Source organism: Phalacrocorax carbo, chromosome 15 (genome assembly GCF_963921805.1).
Source record: "Phalacrocorax carbo chromosome 15, bPhaCar2.1, whole genome shotgun sequence".
NCBI lineage: Eukaryota > Metazoa > Chordata > Aves > Suliformes > Phalacrocoracidae > Phalacrocorax > Phalacrocorax carbo.
This window is the reverse complement of record NC_087527.1, coordinates 1343794-1362906: the sequence shown is the minus strand read 5'-3', so window position 1 is coordinate 1362906 and position 19113 is coordinate 1343794. Positions and strand designations below refer to the sequence as shown.

At 45.3% G+C, this 19113-nt stretch overlaps 1 protein-coding gene across 2 annotated transcripts in view; it reads left to right on the top strand.

The window, feature by feature from the left end:
- LIMK2 (LIM domain kinase 2) overlaps positions 1-19113 on the top strand; it is a 31550-nt gene that overhangs the window by 5467 nt on the left and 6970 nt on the right. The window contains exons 1-8 of one of the 2 annotated variants that reach the window (XM_064466701.1): positions 6354-6705; positions 11675-11810; positions 13099-13208; positions 13460-13648; positions 14097-14202; positions 15101-15297; positions 16008-16194; positions 18584-18670. In XM_064466701.1, the coding sequence (XP_064322771.1) occupies positions 6653-6705; positions 11675-11810; positions 13099-13208; positions 13460-13648; positions 14097-14202; positions 15101-15297; positions 16008-16194; positions 18584-18670 (1065 nt within the window). In that variant the 5' untranslated portion in view covers positions 6354-6652. Of the gene's footprint in view, positions 1-6353; positions 6706-11674; positions 11811-13098; positions 13209-13459; positions 13649-14096; positions 14203-15100; positions 15298-16007; positions 16195-18583; positions 18671-19113 lie in introns of those variants that run through there. The other variant, XM_064466700.1, reaches the window with a different exon arrangement.

The window sequence follows — 19113 nt, the reverse complement described above, 5'->3', positions numbered from 1 at the left end:
ATGCTTTTGGACCCATATGAAGAAAACTATTGGAAATGATGGTAGGAATTCCTACTGTAGCGGGGTGCTTAAGAACTTTTTAGGAAGGAAGACAGCTGAGGTTCAGTTCCTTCCTAACCGTGAAATAACAGAGGATGTATATTGCTATGGTCTATAAAATAAATCTAATTTCAGTAGCCAAGCAACACAAGCTTGCTGCAGAAATCTCAAACAAAAGCCAAACCCACCACATCAGAGAGGAACTGTTCACAGCATATCTTCAAGTTACTGATGATGATGGATTACTGATGATTTTACAGAAACAGATTTAAAAATATACTCTTTAGTTTATACCAAACCCAGGTAATTAAAAGCTGAAAACTCAGGAGTTTGAAGAGCGGGAAAGCTCATCTTCCTCCTTCTGGAAGAGGAAAGTAAAGCAGGGAAATTTTGTATGACTCCAAAAGTTTTCATTAGTAAATCTAAACCACTGGAGATTATGGTGACCAGAAACTATTAATTCAGTTTGGACGAATATTTTTGCTTAATACACCAGATCTTTATGCATCTGCAATGCAGCTTGACTTAAGGAAAAATTCTCATGGCTATTATTTTTTTAAATTATATTATTAAATTGTTTGATGCTAAGTTAATATTAACTGTGTGACTAAAAAGTGTAAGCTTTTGATATCTGACTGTCGTGGTTTAACCCTACACTGACTAAATATAATTAAATTTTTTGTACTGATCAGGGATTATGTTGTTATATTTAAGTAGTTGTAAGCAGTAAGTTGACTGTCACTTTGTACCGGGCACTGGGGAGGCCCCACCTCGAATGCTGGGCTCAGGTTTGGGCCCCTCGGGACAAGGGCCTTGAGGGGCTGGAGCGTGTCCAGAGAAGGGCAGCGGGGCTGGGGCAGGGTCTGGAGCACAAGTGTGCTGGGGGGCGGCTGAGGGGGCTGGGGGGGTTTAGCCTGGAGAAGGGGGGGCTGAGGGGAGCCCTTCTCGCTCTCTGCAGCTGCCTGAGAGGGGCTGGAGTGAGGGGGGGGCTGGTCTCTGCTCCCAAGGAACAAGCGATAGGACGAGAGGGAACGGCCCCAAGCTGCATCAGGGGAGGTTTAGGTGGGATATTGGGAACAGTGTCTTTACTGCCAGAGTGGTCAGGGCTTGGACCGGGCTGCCCAGAGAGGTGGGGGAGTCACCACCCCTGGGGGGGGTTCAAAAATTATGTAGATGTTGCACTTGGGGACATGGTTTAGGAGGCCTGGGGGTGTTGGGTTGGTGACTGGACCTGGTGATCTTAGAGGTCTTTGCCAACCTTAATGATTCTATGACTTTTCAGTAAAAGATATTGGCTAAAATTAAATAGTCTTGAAATCATTAAGAAATGCTTGTAAAAAATAAATCTAAAGTAATAAAATTTGTTTACATTACAATAAAAATTGTGTTATTACTTAGAGTTAAATCAGTTCACCTGACGGATTCTTTAGGGTTCAGCTGCTTGCACTCTCTTGAATGTGTCACTCCATTTCAATTTCTGTTAACCTTTATTGGAACTAGAAACTAAAACACAAGGAGTGTTGTAACCACCAGACGGCTGTTTTCTCTAAATGAATACTTTGAAAAGATGGAACAGTTTTGGCAGAGTGCAGAAGAACTCCTGGCTCTGTCTCCTGCTGGTATTCTGAAGTGAATTTGAAACAAATTCTCCTTCTGACTGTTTCTCAGTAGTGGAACAAGGTTAAAAGTAGATTCTTCCCAGAATCCCTCGTAGCCTGCCTGTTGTGCGCTCTCTGCAGCATGACAATTGTCCATGGTTGGAAAACAACTGGATTAGCTATCTGTGCGTCAAGGGGATGGCCAAAGCTCCAGGCTACGGAGCATAAATAGAACCACTATTAATTTGCCAACTCCACTAATTTGATTTTCTTACAAAAATTTGATTTGTCAATACTGAAGAGCATATTTTGTGTCCTATAGAAATACTTTCTGCTCAGCAAAACTTAGTGAATCATTGATTCTTTTTCGTATGGGGGCTGGTGAAGGCAAGCCATGCAACCTTATATTAAGAATGAATATAGTTTTGGCAGTTGCACGATGATTTCTGAGGGTATCTTCCAAATCTGTGTTCTGTAGTTCTTAGCATATCTACTAAATTTCGACTTACATTTGAAGCAAGTAATTTCTGTGGCTTTGGAATGATCAAGAAACTGGTCACCTAACCGTCTCCCATCACTGCAGGTTTTTGATCCCCCAGACTACGTCTGCTAGCGCTTAATTATCCTTAGGGTTAGAAGCTTCTGTGTACTACCCTCAGAAATCCCCCTCGTTGCAATTTAAATCAGTTTCTTCTAATCAAGTTCACAATGGGCATGGAAAACAAACTCTCTTTCCTCCCTCCCTTCTGTTACTCAGGTAAGCCTTTCCTGTTTGCGAAGTAGCAATCGTGTCTCGCATCAGTCTATTCTAGGCTGAATAAGCCCTGGACCTAGCTTTTTCTCATAGGCTGTAGTTTCTAGACTTTGGATCCCTTCTGTTAGTTCAAACTGTTTGGCACAGGCCTTCATTTTCCAAAAGCTGCTTCCTCCCCACAGACAACAGGACAAATAGAGCTACAGCGACAGGATATGAAGCTGAAATGTACAAAAGTTGACAAATAAGGATGTCAGCGAAGGTGTATATTAAGATGAATTTGAAATGTGGGGATGTTTGAGGCTTTGAGTCTTCCTTTAGCTTTCAGCTGTGAACACAGTGAGCAGCGAAGTTTGAGAGCAGGGGAAGGTTCAGTAGTAAGAAAAGGCAGTTGAATTATGGTAGAAGCAGGAAGATAAGTATCTCCTCTTCCCTGTCTTAAGTTTCTGACAGTTAGAGAAAGCTAATGATAGGGGGTGAGAGTTCTTCACTAATCCTGCTGGCTCCTCAGAATGTCTTTGGTGTTTCAATCGGCGTTGAAATTCGCCTGCTCACTATCAGATTTAGGCAGAACTAGTTGCAAAGTGCCTGTTTGAACACAGATCACCACAACTGTTTAAGAGCTTAAAAATCCAGAGGAACAATGAAGCACTTTGCAGGTGGAAGTGGCCACATTCCTCAGGGGAATCTATCATGATGACAACCCTTGAAGGAGAAGTTGGGCATTCCAGTCCAAACTTTTTTTTAGTTGACTTGCACAGCTTGTCCTTTAGGGCATTGCTATCAGAACATTATTATATCAGGGTAATTAGAATTTACTCACACAGCCTAGTACGTGGTAGGCTTTCCACATGAGTGAGACAGAATCCTTCCCTGAGGAGTTTAGCACTCCACGCAGACAAAAGCAGCAAGTTAGCAAGTGAGGATGCAGCGGCGTTAAGTGCTGGTCTTATTGCCATATGGGCTGCATTTACAGATTGGAAGTCACTGCTTCCAAAACCATATATAATCTATAAAGTTCCAATAGGTTTAGTTTCTTTGGATTGCTTCTCAGCCTACACATACTCGGGAGGTCTGCAGCCTTTAGGCAAGATGGTGGAGATAATTCTGTCTCTGTCCTAATGTTGTCCTTAGTGATGCTGGGTACCGAGAAGGCACCCCTGTGTTTGTCTGAAGTCCTGCTGCTTAGAAGTAAGATGCAGTGATGGAGATGAGCTTCACTTCACTGTTCGTTTTAGTTTACTCAAGAGCTGTGTGCAAGAGCTTTCACTCAGAGGTATGCGCGTATCAAAATAGTATTAGTTTTAGTAGCCAATGCCAGAAGCTGACTCGGTCTTTCAACAGCAGCAAAGCGTGTGCTATGTGTAGGTGCCTCGGAAATACAATGAGGTGTTGGGATTGTACTGAACCATCTGGAATGCCTCCAAACTGTGCCCATGGTGAAACAAAGACTTGCTGCAGCCTCTTCAGGCATCAAGCGGATGCCTCTTTCCCAGTTTATACCAGTCCCACACATACCAAAGTGCCTGTCTGTGCCAGGATAAATTTGTGTATCTTAGGGCTGGTAGATATGCTGAGCAATGCATATGTCTGTAGGCATGCTATTGGACAGCATGAACTGTGTGGTAGAGAGGGTGTCTAGATGTGCAGACTAACCCCAGCTGTTTTAAGATATTAGTCACTTGAATATCACAATAGCTATGTGGTGCATTTCTGTGGGGATAAAGCCGTAACGGCTGCAACAATTTGCAATATATTTAATGTTAAGTCATTGTCAAGGTTTTTCATGTGTTCTTTTTTTATTCGCTAGTTATATTTTTCAGTCTTTTTTCTGGCAAAAAATGACTGTACAATTCTAAACGATAGTAAGGAAAGCAACTCCTTGTGATGGCCACATGTTTGTGGTGGAAATGCTGTCAGCTTTTTTGCAAGAGAGAAGATGCTGATATCTGACTTCAGCTGGTGAAAAAGAAATTTGCTTCAGTGTATTTTGGCCCTCAGAGATGGTACCAGTAAAAATTACATAGAGAAGGTAGTTTGTCCTGTCTGTCGCACACACACACCCCCCACACCCCCCCGCACACACCTGTTTATCAGCATTTTTGAAGTCTAGTCATTCTGGCAGGAATTCAGATCTAGAACGCATTAACACCTTTTCCAGAGCCCTTTTATCAGAGCTATTGTGTTCTCAAATAGGTCATAGAGACCCCCCCCAAAAAAAAAAAGGCAAGAAGTAAGGAGAATTCTGTGTAAGAAAAAGTAATTTACTGGCTGCTGCTAGGGCTTGCTGCAAAAGTAAAATCATTTTGATAAGATGTTTCCTGTTTAAATAGACGTTTCACTCTGTGTCCTTTGGCTTTAAGGAAGTCAAACAAAATCCCTTCCCAGTTGCTTAGCTGTCTGGGTGGTTTTCGTTACTTTGAAGTTCGGCTTTATCTGCTGGCTTCATTCACAGACTCGCTGGCTGCTTATCGCATCTGTGAATCAAATCTTCAAAGGTTTTGTCTAAAGAGTTGGGATTTACGAGGTCACGTGGAATCCCCCTTGGAGGGAGTCCAGCCCATGGCAGCCGAATTGCGGGGAAAAGCTTTTGTCGGTAGGTGACACGGGGCAGGGGAGGGGCTCAGCGGTGCACCGGAGGGGTGGGTGTGCTGCGGGGTGGTGCTGGTAGCCAGGGAAGCCTGGGGTCCTGAGCTGGCCCGCTTTCAGCACGCAACATATAGAGAGTGTGGGAGACCAGAGTGCATTCCTAGACACAGACTCACCGTGTTGCTGCTTCCAATAGGGCTGTGTGAAATGTCAGAAGGAATTAGACCCGTGCTGGAATTGACGACCACATCGGGCTCTGCAGCACTGGGCTTCGCTGCAGTTTTACACCCATGCTTAGAAACGGTGCTGAATGGGTGAAAATGATGATTCTTCCCCCCCGCCCCCCCCCAGAAAGGCGACTCCTTATTAAAAGTTTTTTTTAAAAAAAAACCAAACCAGAAACAACCCCCACCACCTCAAAACTAAACAACCAAAACAAGAAAAACCTACAAGAAAAAACAACCCAAAAGGCTGCCTGGCTTTCTGCTTACTTCAACAGCAAGCATCAGCTGTCAAATCTGCAGCCAAGACTGCCTCATCCCAGCCTCAAGCGTCCCTTGAACAATATGCCATCTGAGAGAAGCATCTCCAGTAAAAGCACATTTGAGTACTCTTGCCTCTGGAACATAGCATGATTTTTCAGGCTGTGTTCAGGCATGCCAGGCTTTGCTGACTGTACAGAAATAGGAGGGCTTGGTGCAGCAACATATGTTTGTTGCATTTCTGAGTGTCTTACAAACAGCTTGAGCTGATTAGGCCACTAGAGATCATGCTTGGCTTCAGAGCAAGCAAAAAGATATAACTACATGTGCTGCAAGGAGGAGAGAGCACTCATCTGTGCTGATTTATACCTCTCGGCTTCCATTCAGGAGGTAAAGATTAGTTTAAATGATTGCAATGATCTGTTAAAACAGTGTTGGAAAGAAAGTTATTTTTCCTTGGATGAAGCACACCGAGTTGCCTCCTGCAAGAGGGCGAACAGATTGTAGGTCCTGTGAAAGTAGTGTAACCCTGCTCACTGTGAGGGGTTTAGGGAGGAATGTAGTAAACATTAACCTGATGTGTTTGGAGATGTGGCTGGTTATGTTCGTCAGGCTGCCTGCCTTGACTTTCCCCGTCAGGAGATGCCACTGCTGTGAAGAGTAGTTTCACGTTTATGCACTTGGCTCTTATTTGGCAAAAGCTGCTATCTTTCAGCACTTAGGAACACAGCCCCTCTTTGGATCAAAGCTCCACCCTTTGGGAAGGAGTAGAGCTTATTCAGCCTCCGCAGCCACACGCTGTCCTCCTGCAATGGCTCCTCCTCCCCTCCCACCCTTGGGTGGAACCAGAGAAGGGAAAACTTGACAATAGTTAGCAGGCAGCAGAGCTCGCAAGAACTATTGCAGAAGCATGTCCAACTAGCCCGGTTAGCAGTTATTCTATCCTTCCCAAGGGTGCCGCTGCTGCTGAGTGCAGGAGAAGATGGTTATAACCATGGGAGCCAGGAAAAATCTGAGAAGGATTGAGCAGCCGAGAGACCTGGCATTTCTTGGGCAGCTTCAAAGAGAGGTGAAGTATCTGAATCAGCGCAAGATTAAATGAGCACTAGCTGCTGCCATGTTGGCAGAACAGAGCTGTTCAGAGGCAGTTGGACAAGTTTGTGGCTGAGCCGGTTTATCCAGTGTTGAAGATGGGAAGTTACTTGTCTGCCCCAGCTTACTTTGCTCCCAAGGATCCCTTTCGGTAAGTCTTGTGCAGGATTAACAGTGGACCTCAAAGTGTCGTTTTCCCAGCTGTAATGCTATCTGAAGCAGTTAGCATGCGAGGCGTGAAGAATGAGGTGCAGTGCTTGTGCAGGGGACAGCCGGCCTCAAACTGGGGTCTTGGCTCACTTTAAGGAGGCGACGGGGAAGATTCTTGTCACTAGCCTCTGCGCAGCATTCTGGTACGAGGGAACAGCACCTGTGTTGCGAGGCAGTGTCTGTGTAGCCCAGGCAAGCGGGCTCCCTTTCAGAGCAACGCTACACATGCCGCTTTGCGCCACTGCCCGGGGGATGAGATTACTGTGGCTGCTGCTCCTTATGTCTCTTCCAGAGCTACATGTGCTTGGGCATAGCGCTGGGTGAGGCGAGGTGCTGCTGTTGTGAGTTCGAGAAGGTGATGTAACCTGCAGCGAGGGAGCGTGTACTCTTGTTTGAGAAAATAAATCAAGTACTTTGCAGGTAACTAGGGACAAGCAGCACGCTTCCCTTACATGGAAAGGATTCTTCTCCTGTGATATTTTGGTTTATATTAACAACCATTCTTGGTCCGATTGAGCAAACAAGGCTTGAGAAAGGCAATAGCTACAGAATATGCTTTGATTGCATTGTATCTCCATTGTGAAAGCTGTTAGTGGGGCTGGAGGCAGCCAGGATGGTGACCAATGCTGATGTGCTGATAAGAGTGAATGGATGGGGAAAGGCACAGCTTGCAGTTTCGTTGTCTCCCTCCTATCCCCTCTGCTCGGATTTGCTCATTACTGATCCTATTCCTACAAACGCTTTTGTACTGATTTGGAAGTAAGGAGCCTATTGTTAAAACAGGCGAGGATAGGAGTAAATACTGCTGTGCAATTGCTAAGCTGCTTTAGGCAACTTTCTGAAACAGCATCACACTAAGCCATAGATACACCTTCTCCTAAGCGTGTGGAAATGGTTTTGCATAGTCAGAGCTTAAACACACTGTTTTCTAGCACGTAGTCTGTTTTCTAGCATCTGTTCTTCCTGTCTAGTGTCTCTTAAGTAGCCAGTGTGCACACTTCTGCTAAGTCCAGGTGAAAAGCCTTTGGGTTAGCTGCAGGCTGGGGTTAAGTGTTATTCTGCAGCTTTCTGTCTGTGTGACTGTCCTTTCCCCAGCTCTGCCTGCAGAATTGGAACCACAGCTCTTCTGAGCCTGTCTAGCATTAACTGATCTAGCCTGACAGTGTGTGTGGGGGGGTGGTGGTGGTGGTGCTGGTGCTGCATTTTATTAATGAGCCCTTCTCAAAAGGATCTGTCTCTTCAGTGCCAGGGAAGTCTTTGCTTCCATGAGGGTATTGGTTTTCATTTAGATGTAAAAGAGATGCCACATCAATTCAATCATCAGTATTGCTGAAAACCAGGCTGGTTATCTGTTGTGACCTGATCTGCCTACCACCCCCACCCCCCCAAAACCAAGGAGCCATCGAGCAGTGATTTGTGAACTCTTTCCGCACCTGCTGTGCTGCAGAGCGTCAGGGCTGAACACTGCGCCCATGTGCTGCCTGGGGTTCCTGGAGGATGGCTGTGGGAGGCAGGTTAATTTATTCGTTATAGCCAAGGCTGGGAAGCGAAGAATCGTGACGAATGGCACTGTATAATCAGAGCAGGGCTCTGTAGCTCTGAAAATGGTGGCTGGGTAGCAAGAGGAAACACGTCAAGTATGGCTGTTACCAGTCCTCCAAGAAACTTGATTACCATGCTTTGTTACTCTGTAATCAGAATAGCAAATCACCTCAGAGAAGATTACTGTTTTCTAATCTATAAAAGAGGAGTAAGAAATCTTCCTTTCTTTTGGTTGTGGTGACTGGCAAAGATTAGCTTGCTTAATACCTGTAGAAGTAATTGTATTCCTGTCTCAGCTAATGTGAGGCCTGGCAACAGCAGCGCTGCAATGCCACACTAGCGAGGAGGAAAAGGAAGGAGTGGTAACTCTTGTATCTTCTGCAATAAAATTCTGACATATCTCTTCAATGAGGATCACATAGAACAATCACGTGATGCCTTTGTCATTTGGGCAAAGGCACTGAAACAGACCTTGAAACTGTCATTTCTATGTGTGCTGTTGGCCAGTTCTCCACACCTGACAAATCTAAAGCCTCTTGTACATTACAGAATGCATGGTAAATAACAGAAGGTGCTGCTTGGCCATGTGGGCCGTAGCCTTGTCCCCTTGCTGGCACTGATCAAAGAAGCAGCCAGCTAGAGCCATTACCAGTATCTAGCCTCTCTGGGGCTGGTTGCTTTGTTCCTGTTGCCTCGCTGCCCTGGGTGGGGTTCTGAGCCTTAAGCTGCAAACTTGTCCTGCCCAGATTTGTTTAATTGCATAGCAAAGAACTGACTACTTGCTGGCTCCACCCCCTCACCTTCATTTTGGTATGGGTGTGTTGCAAATTAGATACCAGTGCTTTTTTCTGGATGGAAGCAAACTAATCAAAGTGCTGTAAGGTTGAAATCAAACCGTGAAGAAGTAGGAGAAGGTTAAGGGTAAGACAAGCGTACACGATCCTCTGGAGCCTATATCTAAACAGAATTGCAGTTGTGTTGTTTTTTGCAGAAATTTTAGATTTTTCTTAGGGAGAAAAAGGAGTGGTTGAAGGTGAAATTGAAGAGGGGTGAGGAAGGGAAGGTGTTTTCCTTAAAAACAAATAAATACATAACCCACCTGCTTAGAGAGAACTTAGGCAGAAAGTCAGGTCTTGAAGTCCTGGTGGAGCAGTCTCCAATAGTGCTGTCTGCATCCCAAGTGCAGGTCTGGTCACAGCACCCTGTTTGAAGATGTAATCACTCCCAGAGCACGCACTGGTTCAGGCATGCACGCAGAAGTTGGATAAGTCTGAGGGATCCGATTTGCCCATGCTGAGCCAGATGTTCCTGCCACAAGGTGATAGAAATCTTTGCTGTTAGTCTCCACTTGCTCTTTTTTCCCCTCCCACTCACCTACTTGATCATTCAGCATGGAGTATTTACTGCAAATGAAAGCCAAAGGCTAGTGGTTGAAGGTAAAATGCATTGCAATGCCCTCTAGGTCCCTTGCATACCATGAGCAGGGTGTAACCAAGACAGTGCCCTCGGGCTGAGGCTGTAATGATGCATGTACCATGTACAGCAATGTTACGTTACTGCTCCCCCTGCCTCAGACAAAAGTGACAGGGCCTGTTGCATGTGCTTCACTGAGGAAGGGACGGGGGGCAGGACAGGATTTGGAGCTCCTCAGCTGGGAGAACGAACACTATAAAAGCCAAATACATTAGAAGGAGCAACTTTCCTGAGGGTAGGGTACAGCATGAAATACCTCATGAGGTGTGTTTTCCCCTAAAACCATAGGCTGCTTACAAGCAGCTTCACCTTGTTGCTTTGCAGTCTCTTGAGATGGAGCAAATAACTCTCTCCATGCTGGAGCACGGCCAACTTCGCATATCATCACGGTTGTTACAAGCTGGTGGAGTTGACAAGGAATGTGTTTGGCACAAATAAGCTTTCAGGAAGCTTGTGAAAGGTGAAGTCAACGGTAGCTCTCATCTTAGGCCTGGAAGCATGTAAAAAGTGCACCTCCATGGCCACTAGCTGACTTGAATGCATTTGTGCTGCCCAGGAGGGCACACGCCCAACCTGGTGCAGTGGGTTCCTCTCCGATGTAGTAACTGAGACAACTGTTGGGGTAAGGGGCAGAAGAAACTCTTCCTTCCACCTTTGGGAAAGCATCACACTGACAGTGACGTTGATCCTTGAGGTGTTTCTTTTGAACCAGTTATTGGTGACTAGCCTGCCTTGGTTTCTGTACTCAGAAATGGCCAATACCAGACTAATTTTCCATTTAAAGTCTGAGAACGTACTCTCCTGGGCTAATGGAATAATCTTTAGTGATGCAGCTGCTGTCTGTGCCTTATCTCTCCATTAAGTCACACCTCCATGCTGCAGAAGTTATACTCCCTTGCCCAGTGCATCCTGCTGAGGCAGGATTGATTTGTGTTCAGGAAGCCTGAAGATTTGCGTTCTGCTTGTGATTTGCTAAAATGGTATTTGCAATATAATTGCTTCTTTTTGGGGGGGGAAGGTGCGGGGGAGTTTTTTTTTCTTGTGGGGGGTGTAGATAGAGGATTTGTAATGGTTGTTTGTTGAAGCGGGAGCTGACAGTGATATGTCAAGGATTTTGAGACTCCCTTTGTGAAATTAGAGAAACAGTTTTGTTTGGGATTTCTTTTGGTTGGTTGTAGGTTTTTCTTCTCCTGCGCTTTCATTAGCAGAAGGAAAGGCAGAGCAGTTGGTGGGGTGAGATGGAGGACTTCCATCACAATTAATTGGTGGGTGCAGTAAGTATGGGGAGCTCCAAGGATGAACTGCTTTGAAAACTCTCCCTCAAATGGATAGTGCTGCATTTGACCTTTTTGGGGGAGGTCTACTCACAGAAGAATAGAAAGACTTTCCGCAAAGGTTGGTGCAAAACTGGCTTTCCGTTGCATAGGGAAGTGGATCCTGCCTCTCTGGCCCCCTTTCTAAACTGGCTGAGGAGACAGGCACAAGATGGTGTTTCTATAGCATCACGCCAAGCTGAAATGTAGCAAAGCTCTATGTGTGCTGGGCAACTCTGCAGCTGGAAGCTTGCATCGAGGAAGGAGAGGAGCAAAATTTATAAGGCAGAATTTATAAAACACAGCAGTAGGTTTAATAAATGGGTGGGACTTGTTTTAAACTTCGGAAGCTTTTATTTTCCTTTGTATTAGTTGATACCACCTCTCCTTACAAACCTTGGTTTTGATCCTAGTTTTCAGTTGAAAAAGCATTGGGAAATGGACAGGTTTAGTACACCCGTAGCTAGATGACCTGGTGGTGAGCTACTGCTGAATGTCTGTTTTCTCCATGCAGGAGGGGAGCTTTTCCATTGATTTGTGACTTGTTGCCAACTGGAACCTTGTTCCTTTGTTTCCCTCAAGGTGCTCTGAATGTCAGGATCCCCTCACTAACTGGTACTATGAGAAAGATGGGAAGCTGTACTGTCACAAAGACTACTGGGGGAAGTTTGGGGAATCCTGCCATGGCTGCTCTCTGCTGATGACTGGACCTGTGATGGTAAGGACTCTAAAGGACTTCTGCCTGGAGGCAGGACATGCCTGTCTCCCGCTCCTCGAAAGTGGTTGGGAGTTGCCTTAGCTATTCAGATAACCAAATAAACTGAAGGTAATAGTCTCTTTGCTACTCTTATCAGAGATTAGAAATGCGGCTTATGCTTGCATCTTCTAGATAAATTTTGAATGGGGGTAACTCTTAAAGGAGGGAGTTGTGAGGATCTGAAGCATATGAACAAAGAAAGGTGCTGAAATGCACAGGCATGAGAAATGGAAAGGTGATTAAGGGGACATCTGTTCAGTTTCTGTAGCACGGTGCCTCGGTGTCTCCATGGGGTAATTTTCCACTGCACTGCAGAGTCAAACCTCTCGGCTCAGGATATGCAGCAGGTTCTGGCTTTGGGAAAGGTTGCCATCCAAGCCCCACTTGGACTGTGGCCAGAGTGGTTTTCTGGCTGTTGGTCTCCTGAAGTAGCGTTAGCCCCAATTGCTTTGAAACGCTGAACTCTGCCTGTACAATATGGGGCTCACCTGAGCGTTCCCCTCCTTGCCACAACCCTGCAAATATTTAACCTTTAAAACTGTTAAGAATTAAACATAACCATTATTTTTCTAGGCCCTAAATAAAAGCAGGATGGCACTCTAATGTGATTGCTACCTCAAAGGGAAGTACTGAGAAAAGTGCAGACAATTTCTCATTGCCTGCAGAAGTCTTTGCAAAATACTGTCAATAAGGGAAGTTCTCATAAGGAAAATAGATCAATGAATAAAAATAATCTGTAACGGTATTTTGTCGTATCAGTCACGGCTTGCTGAGTCTGAGCTGTCAGCTGGCTCGTAAAGTATCTGAATTTGTGCATTGCCTGTCTGTCAAAAAAAGAAAAAAGAAAAAGCCCTTTCAGCTTTATTAATTCAGGCATAATATTAGTTATCTTGACAAGAGCAACTGAACAGGAAGGTTTAATATTTTGTTTACTAGTCTGCTGCAGACTAGTAAACAAAATATCAACCATTTTTGATAGCCGAGCAGCTGCCAAATATAGCAGAGGTTCCTGGGAAACAAGCTTTGCTTTGCATGTTGACACGTTTGTTTCAGAGAGGTTTTGCAAACAAGGTGCCAAGGATGGGGTTCGGGAAAGGTAGAATGGGATGGGCTAACGTAACTCTCCAGTAAAAAACTGCCACTTGACTTTGAGATCTGAATGAACATATTTATTAGAGAGGAGAGCAAGTAGCTGCATCTGCTCTTGGATTTTGGCCCTGCTAAGCTCTACTCCCTTTTCTGTCTGTAGGTGGCTGGCGAATACAAGTATCACCCTGAGTGCTTTGCTTGTATGAGCTGCAAAGTGATCATTGAAGATGGGGACACTTACGCGCTTGTGCAACATTCCACTCTCTACTGGTAAGACAGAGCTGCATGCTTTGCCACGGAGTTGCTCCCTGCTGTATGTGTAAGCTGTGTTTAGCTGGCTCAGTGTGGTTCAGCCAAATGCTACGCTAAGGAATGCTGGGAAGCTGCCTTTTGAGGGAGGGGGGAAGGAATAGAGTAAGCACTAAAAACCTATAGCTTATGGTCATTGAGGGAACTTAGAAGTGTGAGTTTGGCAGGGAGGGATAGGATGCTGCTATAATTACTTTCTTCGCTTCTTTTAGTGGAAAATGCCATAACCAGATTGTGCTGACACCAATGATAGAAAAACACTCCACTGAGTCTCTGCGTGAGCAGCTCCCTTATACGCTGACCCTCATCTCCATGCCGGCAGCTACTGATGGCAAGAGGGGGTTCTCCGTGTCTGTTGAAGGTGGCTGCTCCAGCTATGCCACTGGTGTCCAGGTGAAAGAGTGAGTATGACAAGGTTGTGTGCAAGGTACATGTCTGCAGAGGGAGCTGGTAAAAATTCTGCGGCGCTGCCATCCTGCCAGCTCCTTTAACTGCTATGGGGATCTGTCACGGCACAACACGGACATGTGTTTGCTAACAACCATTTGTGTTTGGTCTCCATTTCGCTCTTGTGATGACCTTAATTGATAGCTTTATTTCTCAGTGCTATCTCCTTCACTGAACACAAAACGTTTAGCAAATTGTAAAGGACTAACAATTTTTGCCATTGGGCAAATGAAGAGCTCTCCCCAAACGAGCTCAGACCTAAGTACTTGGTCTAATGGTAGCTCCCTGTGTTGGTAGATTAGCGTTGGTTTATTTCAGAATACCAATCTGAAAGGAAGCGTCAAAATATTTTTATAGTTTTGGCTGAACTGACTTCCCACACACTATAATTCCCATGTTTAGAGTTAACAGGATGCACATCAGCCCAGATGTCAGAAACGCCATCCACCCTGCAGATCGTATCCTGGAGATTAATGGAGCTCCTATTCGTACATTACAGGTGGAGGAGGTGGGTAGAGTTCTGTTCTGAAGCCGCCTTCTCATCTGCCTTCCTACAGCTTTTCTGTTTCTCAGCACTGTTCTCCCGCCCTGCGTACAGTGTCTGTACACCCATAGTACTCAGGTTGATGGTAGGAATAAACATGAAGACAAGCTTTGCTACCCCTTCCAGCTGAAGAGGAAAACGTAACACGTAAATACAATTAGGATGCAGTTCTGATTTTGTGGCATTCAAACATGAAGGGAGGTAATAAGAAAAGTATAGGGTTGTGACATCTCAGAGGACAGAGAGGCTGCGAGGACTTTTCATGTGTTGCTAGTGAAGTCCACTGTTCTGATGCATTTAGAGGCAACTGCTAATAGACAAAGGCTCAGCTGATTCTAGGGATTCATTTTTCCCATTGCAAAAAAAGTACCTTATGTCTGTATTTACAAGTAAATGCTTTATACAGATATCAGGTGATGCTGCAAGACGGTAGCGAGACCACCATTACCTTCACTACGCAAGGGTTTTATTTACTGTTGGTGCTGAAGAGAACATTAGGAGCACAAGAGACATCTCAGATAAATCTCCATGTAGCTTTTGCAGAGCTGTTTTTCGCAGTACTGTTCAGGATGGAAGCTTGTGTAGCTTTTGAATGCTTCTTAGAAAAAGAAAAAAAAAAAGTCTTTGGTCACTGGTAACTGACCAGAGAGAAGGGGATTTGGATAGCATAAGGAACTTCCGTGTTGCTAGCCTGATTTGTCTGGTAGACAGCTGTGGTGCATGCAACTAAACCACAACTATGGAGTGATCTCACTGAACTCTCTACTCTGATTCCTGAGGGGCATCCTGCTGCGTCTCCTCTATCTCCTGTCATTTGTGTTCCTCTGGACTGCTGTCATCCTGTCCTTTGGTTTGATTGCAGGTGGAGGACTTGATTCGCAAGACAAGCCAGACGCTTCAGCTGCTGATAGAGCACGACCCTGTCTCGCAGCGGTTAGACAGGCTTCGTTTGGACTCCTGTCTTCCCTCCCACATAAAACCGCCCATTTCCCCACGCTCCCTCTCTCCATTGGACATCAAGGAGAATCTGGAAGGAACGCTCCGACGGCGCTCCCTCAGGTAAAGACTGGGAAGTGCTGCCTCTGACCTGTGCTACCTGGCTAAGCTGCTCTGTGCCTAGGCCCTGCGATTGCCAATGACTGCAGAGACGTGACTCATCTCTGATATGAGCCTTGGTATAAACCATTGGCGAAGCAATGGAGGGCTTTAGATTTTATTGTTGACATGTACTCTCTCTATTGCCTTTCAGGATGGCAGACTTCCCTTAATAAAAATGAGGAGCTCTACTTTTAACATAGAAAAGCTACTAACCCTTTATAGTTAGACAATATAAAGGTCAGATTTTTACCAGCCTTAAGTGGCTGGGGAAGAATGTGTCCTTACAGTGAATATGGCTGAGACTTGGGATCTGGGGAAAACCCTGTCTTCCTAGACTGGGGCACTCAGTTGCTCATTTAGTTATTTACCATGGTTTCAATCTTTGTTTAGAGACAGCAAGTGCTGCGTCTTCACAGCTTCCTCCTCCTGTTCACAGAGGTCCACCTCTGACTGACAGTGCAGGAGATGTGGTGTTGTTAGGCAGCCCTGACTTGGAAGCTGCTCTAGGTTTGTAAAGAGCTTCTGCAGTGCTGGGAGAGCACCTGGCTTTTGAGATATGAAGAACACTGAAGCACATTTAGAAATTGGTCCTTTAGGAGCTAATGATGGGATATGTTGGACAAAAGTTTCCTAGCAGCTTCCCTGATCTTCCTGTCTCCTTTGTTTTCTAGGCGAAGTAACAGCATTTCTAAGTCTCCTGGCCCCAGTTCTCCAAAGGAACCGCTCCTTTTGAGCCGTGACATCAGTCGTTCTGAATCCCTACGTTCCTCTTCTAGCTGCTCGCAGCAAATCTTCCGGCCCTGTGACCTGATTCATGGCGAAGTACTAGGAAAAGGATTTTTTGGACAAGCAATCAAGGTGAGGGAGGACCCCAAACATTCATCATTTACTTTGATTACATCAATGTCTGCCTATCTCAGGGTCCTTTACCACTGTCTCAGTGGCCTTTGCCCTGATGATAGTGATTGGTCTTGGAACTCGCCTGGTTTGCTCAGTGAGATCCATTTCTGTGTTTCATTCCCTGATCATGAGTGTCTCTGGCTGCGGGCAGTTTTGACTTTGTCCCCTTTGAATGTCAACCTAACTCGTCTCCTGAGTTAGATTTAGAGCTCCTGAGTGCCTGTGCAAGGTGGGCAGAATGGGGAACAAGCTACACTTTCTCTTACGAGCATCTTGCTTTTGAAGAGATGCATTCAACTCCCCAGTAAAGCATTTCTCACCTACCCTTTGTGTGGCATGCTTGGGGATTTGCCAGGCTGCTGTAGTGACCATCTCTCATCCCCCGACGGAGCCTAAATGGCTTGTCAGTGTGGTGGTAGTGGTCAGGTCTTGCATGACTCTCACAGTTAAAACCTCCATTAATAGCAGTTCTCTTGTATTTAAGCTCTCCAGTCTTGACTTCAGCAGCTCCTATCTTGGCATCCCTGACAGCATCAGGGGGCAGCTTCCTCTGCCTTGCCAAGGTGCTCTGGGCTCTTCAGTACTCAGATTGCTATTCACCGTGTTATGGGACTTTTCCTTACACCTGTATAAACCTCAGTTGTCCAGCCACCTTATTCATCTCATGCTTCGATGGGAAGGTGGTGACCCAGTACTACAAACCCAATGCTTTTGATCCATACTAATGAGCATATTTCTCTTCTCCTCTGCTCGTAGAGAAATATCAGGCCCAGGTAAGCAGAACCTTTCCTCTGTCGCATGCTTTTGTCATCTGTGTCCCCACAGTTAATGGCACAAAGGCATTTCTTTTCTGCTCAAATTACCCGATAGCCATCCTGTTCTGGTGCATGCTCTGGGAGTTAAAATTGCCCTCTTGGAGTTTCATGATTACACTTGTTTTGGTTTTGCTGGTATGTCAGCTTAAGAATTCCACTTAGCCTTGCCTTGCCTTTGTCTCTTCACTTCCCTTTATCTTTGGGTATTAGATGTCCCTGGCTTTCATGTCCCTGGCTGAAATGTGTAGTGTTCCCTGGCTCGCTACTTGTATACAGATGCTTGATTTCGGACAGGAGCAGAAGGATATTGTACTCTTGCTTCTGTTGTGTTATTCCACGCGTTTGTATTCCACCTACATCAGCCTTGCTATGGCCCATAGTTCCAAACAGAACTAGTGTGGCACAGCGTTTGCAAGAGCTCATAAGCTTCCTACGTACCATAACCGGGTCTTGTGTTCTGGATTGCAGTTCTGGAGGTTTTCTGAAAGGCTTTTTATTTCAAAGGGTGTGAGGCAAAAAAGTGGCACCTTTCTTGAGCTTCAGATTGACTGGTTTTGATGCAGCAAGTACTGTATCTGGTCAGAATAGTGCCTAGAGAGAAGGTGGTTGTTTAGTTACCTGGAGATCTTAGGGAGACTGAGCTGTCCTAGTTAAGCAACTGAAGGGGAGAGGATTTCCATGAAAACATGCTCATCAGAATTTGGACCCTTTCTACTCACTGACGTACCCCATGCAAGCAAGGCAGAGCTAGTTAAAAGAAACCTCTAGAACACAGCAAAATTTCAGGAACTAGTTGGATACAGGCAAACAGCTCTTGAGGAACTAGAAATGCTTTCCATGTTGAGAGCCAGGAAATTTATTACCTGATGTTTATGGTGGATTTCAGTGTTTGTCACCATTCTGGGACATGGTTGCAGGTAGCAATACACTGCTCCCAAGGAACTCCCTGCCTTCACTGAACAGCCTGTACATACCAGTTTTGCTTGCACATGAGTAAATTTGATAAGCTCATCAGAAACCATCATGCTTCAGAGTCCCCGTAAAACCAAAGCCTGTAGTGATGTAGTTTAGGGTTGTTTGGTTTGGTTTCTGACACAAGGGAATGTTGATTCCTTTGCAGATACAGAATGTAGTTTTTAGGGTCTGTGTACAAAATGTGAAGATCATGCTGGGCAAGTCCTTTCTCTAAGGGAACTTGAGGCATGTACAAGTATGGAACTGCTGCCTTCAGAGGCTTTGACAGCCTGTATGTGTGCTCAGCTACCTAAAATAGAGACTTCAGCTCTGGTTCTTGGGATGCCGTTGGTCTCTTGGTCAGCTTTAGGTAGTTTGTTTCATGTGCAGAATCTCTGAATTCTGAAAGGAGGAATTTTATGCAGTTTTCTGCAGATCCCTGGCCTCTGAATTTTCTCCCATCTCCATTCTGCTCTGGGTGGAAGGGAATGTTACCCTCTCTTTCAGAAGAGCAGCAAGAGCATTGGAGCTATATATTCTTGAACCTTGCCTGTAGTTGTGGTTTCTGTTTCCACCAGGTGACTCACAAAGCAACAGGAAAGGTGATGGTGATGAAGGAGCTGATTCGCTGTGATGAGGAAACACAGAAGACTTTCTTGACAGAGGTAGGAGCAAGATTTCAAAAAGCTTCTGAGCTGGTAGTGTGGTGGAACTCTCTTCCATCTTTTCCAGAGAGCGAGCGATCATGCCAGCAACCTGGCAGGAATCAAGCCACTGAGGAGGGAGACATCATGCAGGGAAAAGCTGATGTGAGCTGCATGTTTGCTGCAGCGAAGTGTGACTTGCTCGCACTGAGCAATAGACATGGCTTCAGCTTCCAGTTCATTAATTTTTCAGTGATAAAAAGCAGCCCGAGTCTGAGGCAAATTGAGCTGCGCAACACACAAAGGATTTTATCCGCTGAGCCTTCTGCATAAATACAAATGACGAGGGCCAATATCTGTAAGGAATTTAAGACTCCTGCTGTACTTCAGCTAGACTATTTTCTTAGTTGCTGCCTATCATGTTTTCCAAAGTCAGATTTAGCAAACGGCAGTTCCCTAAACAC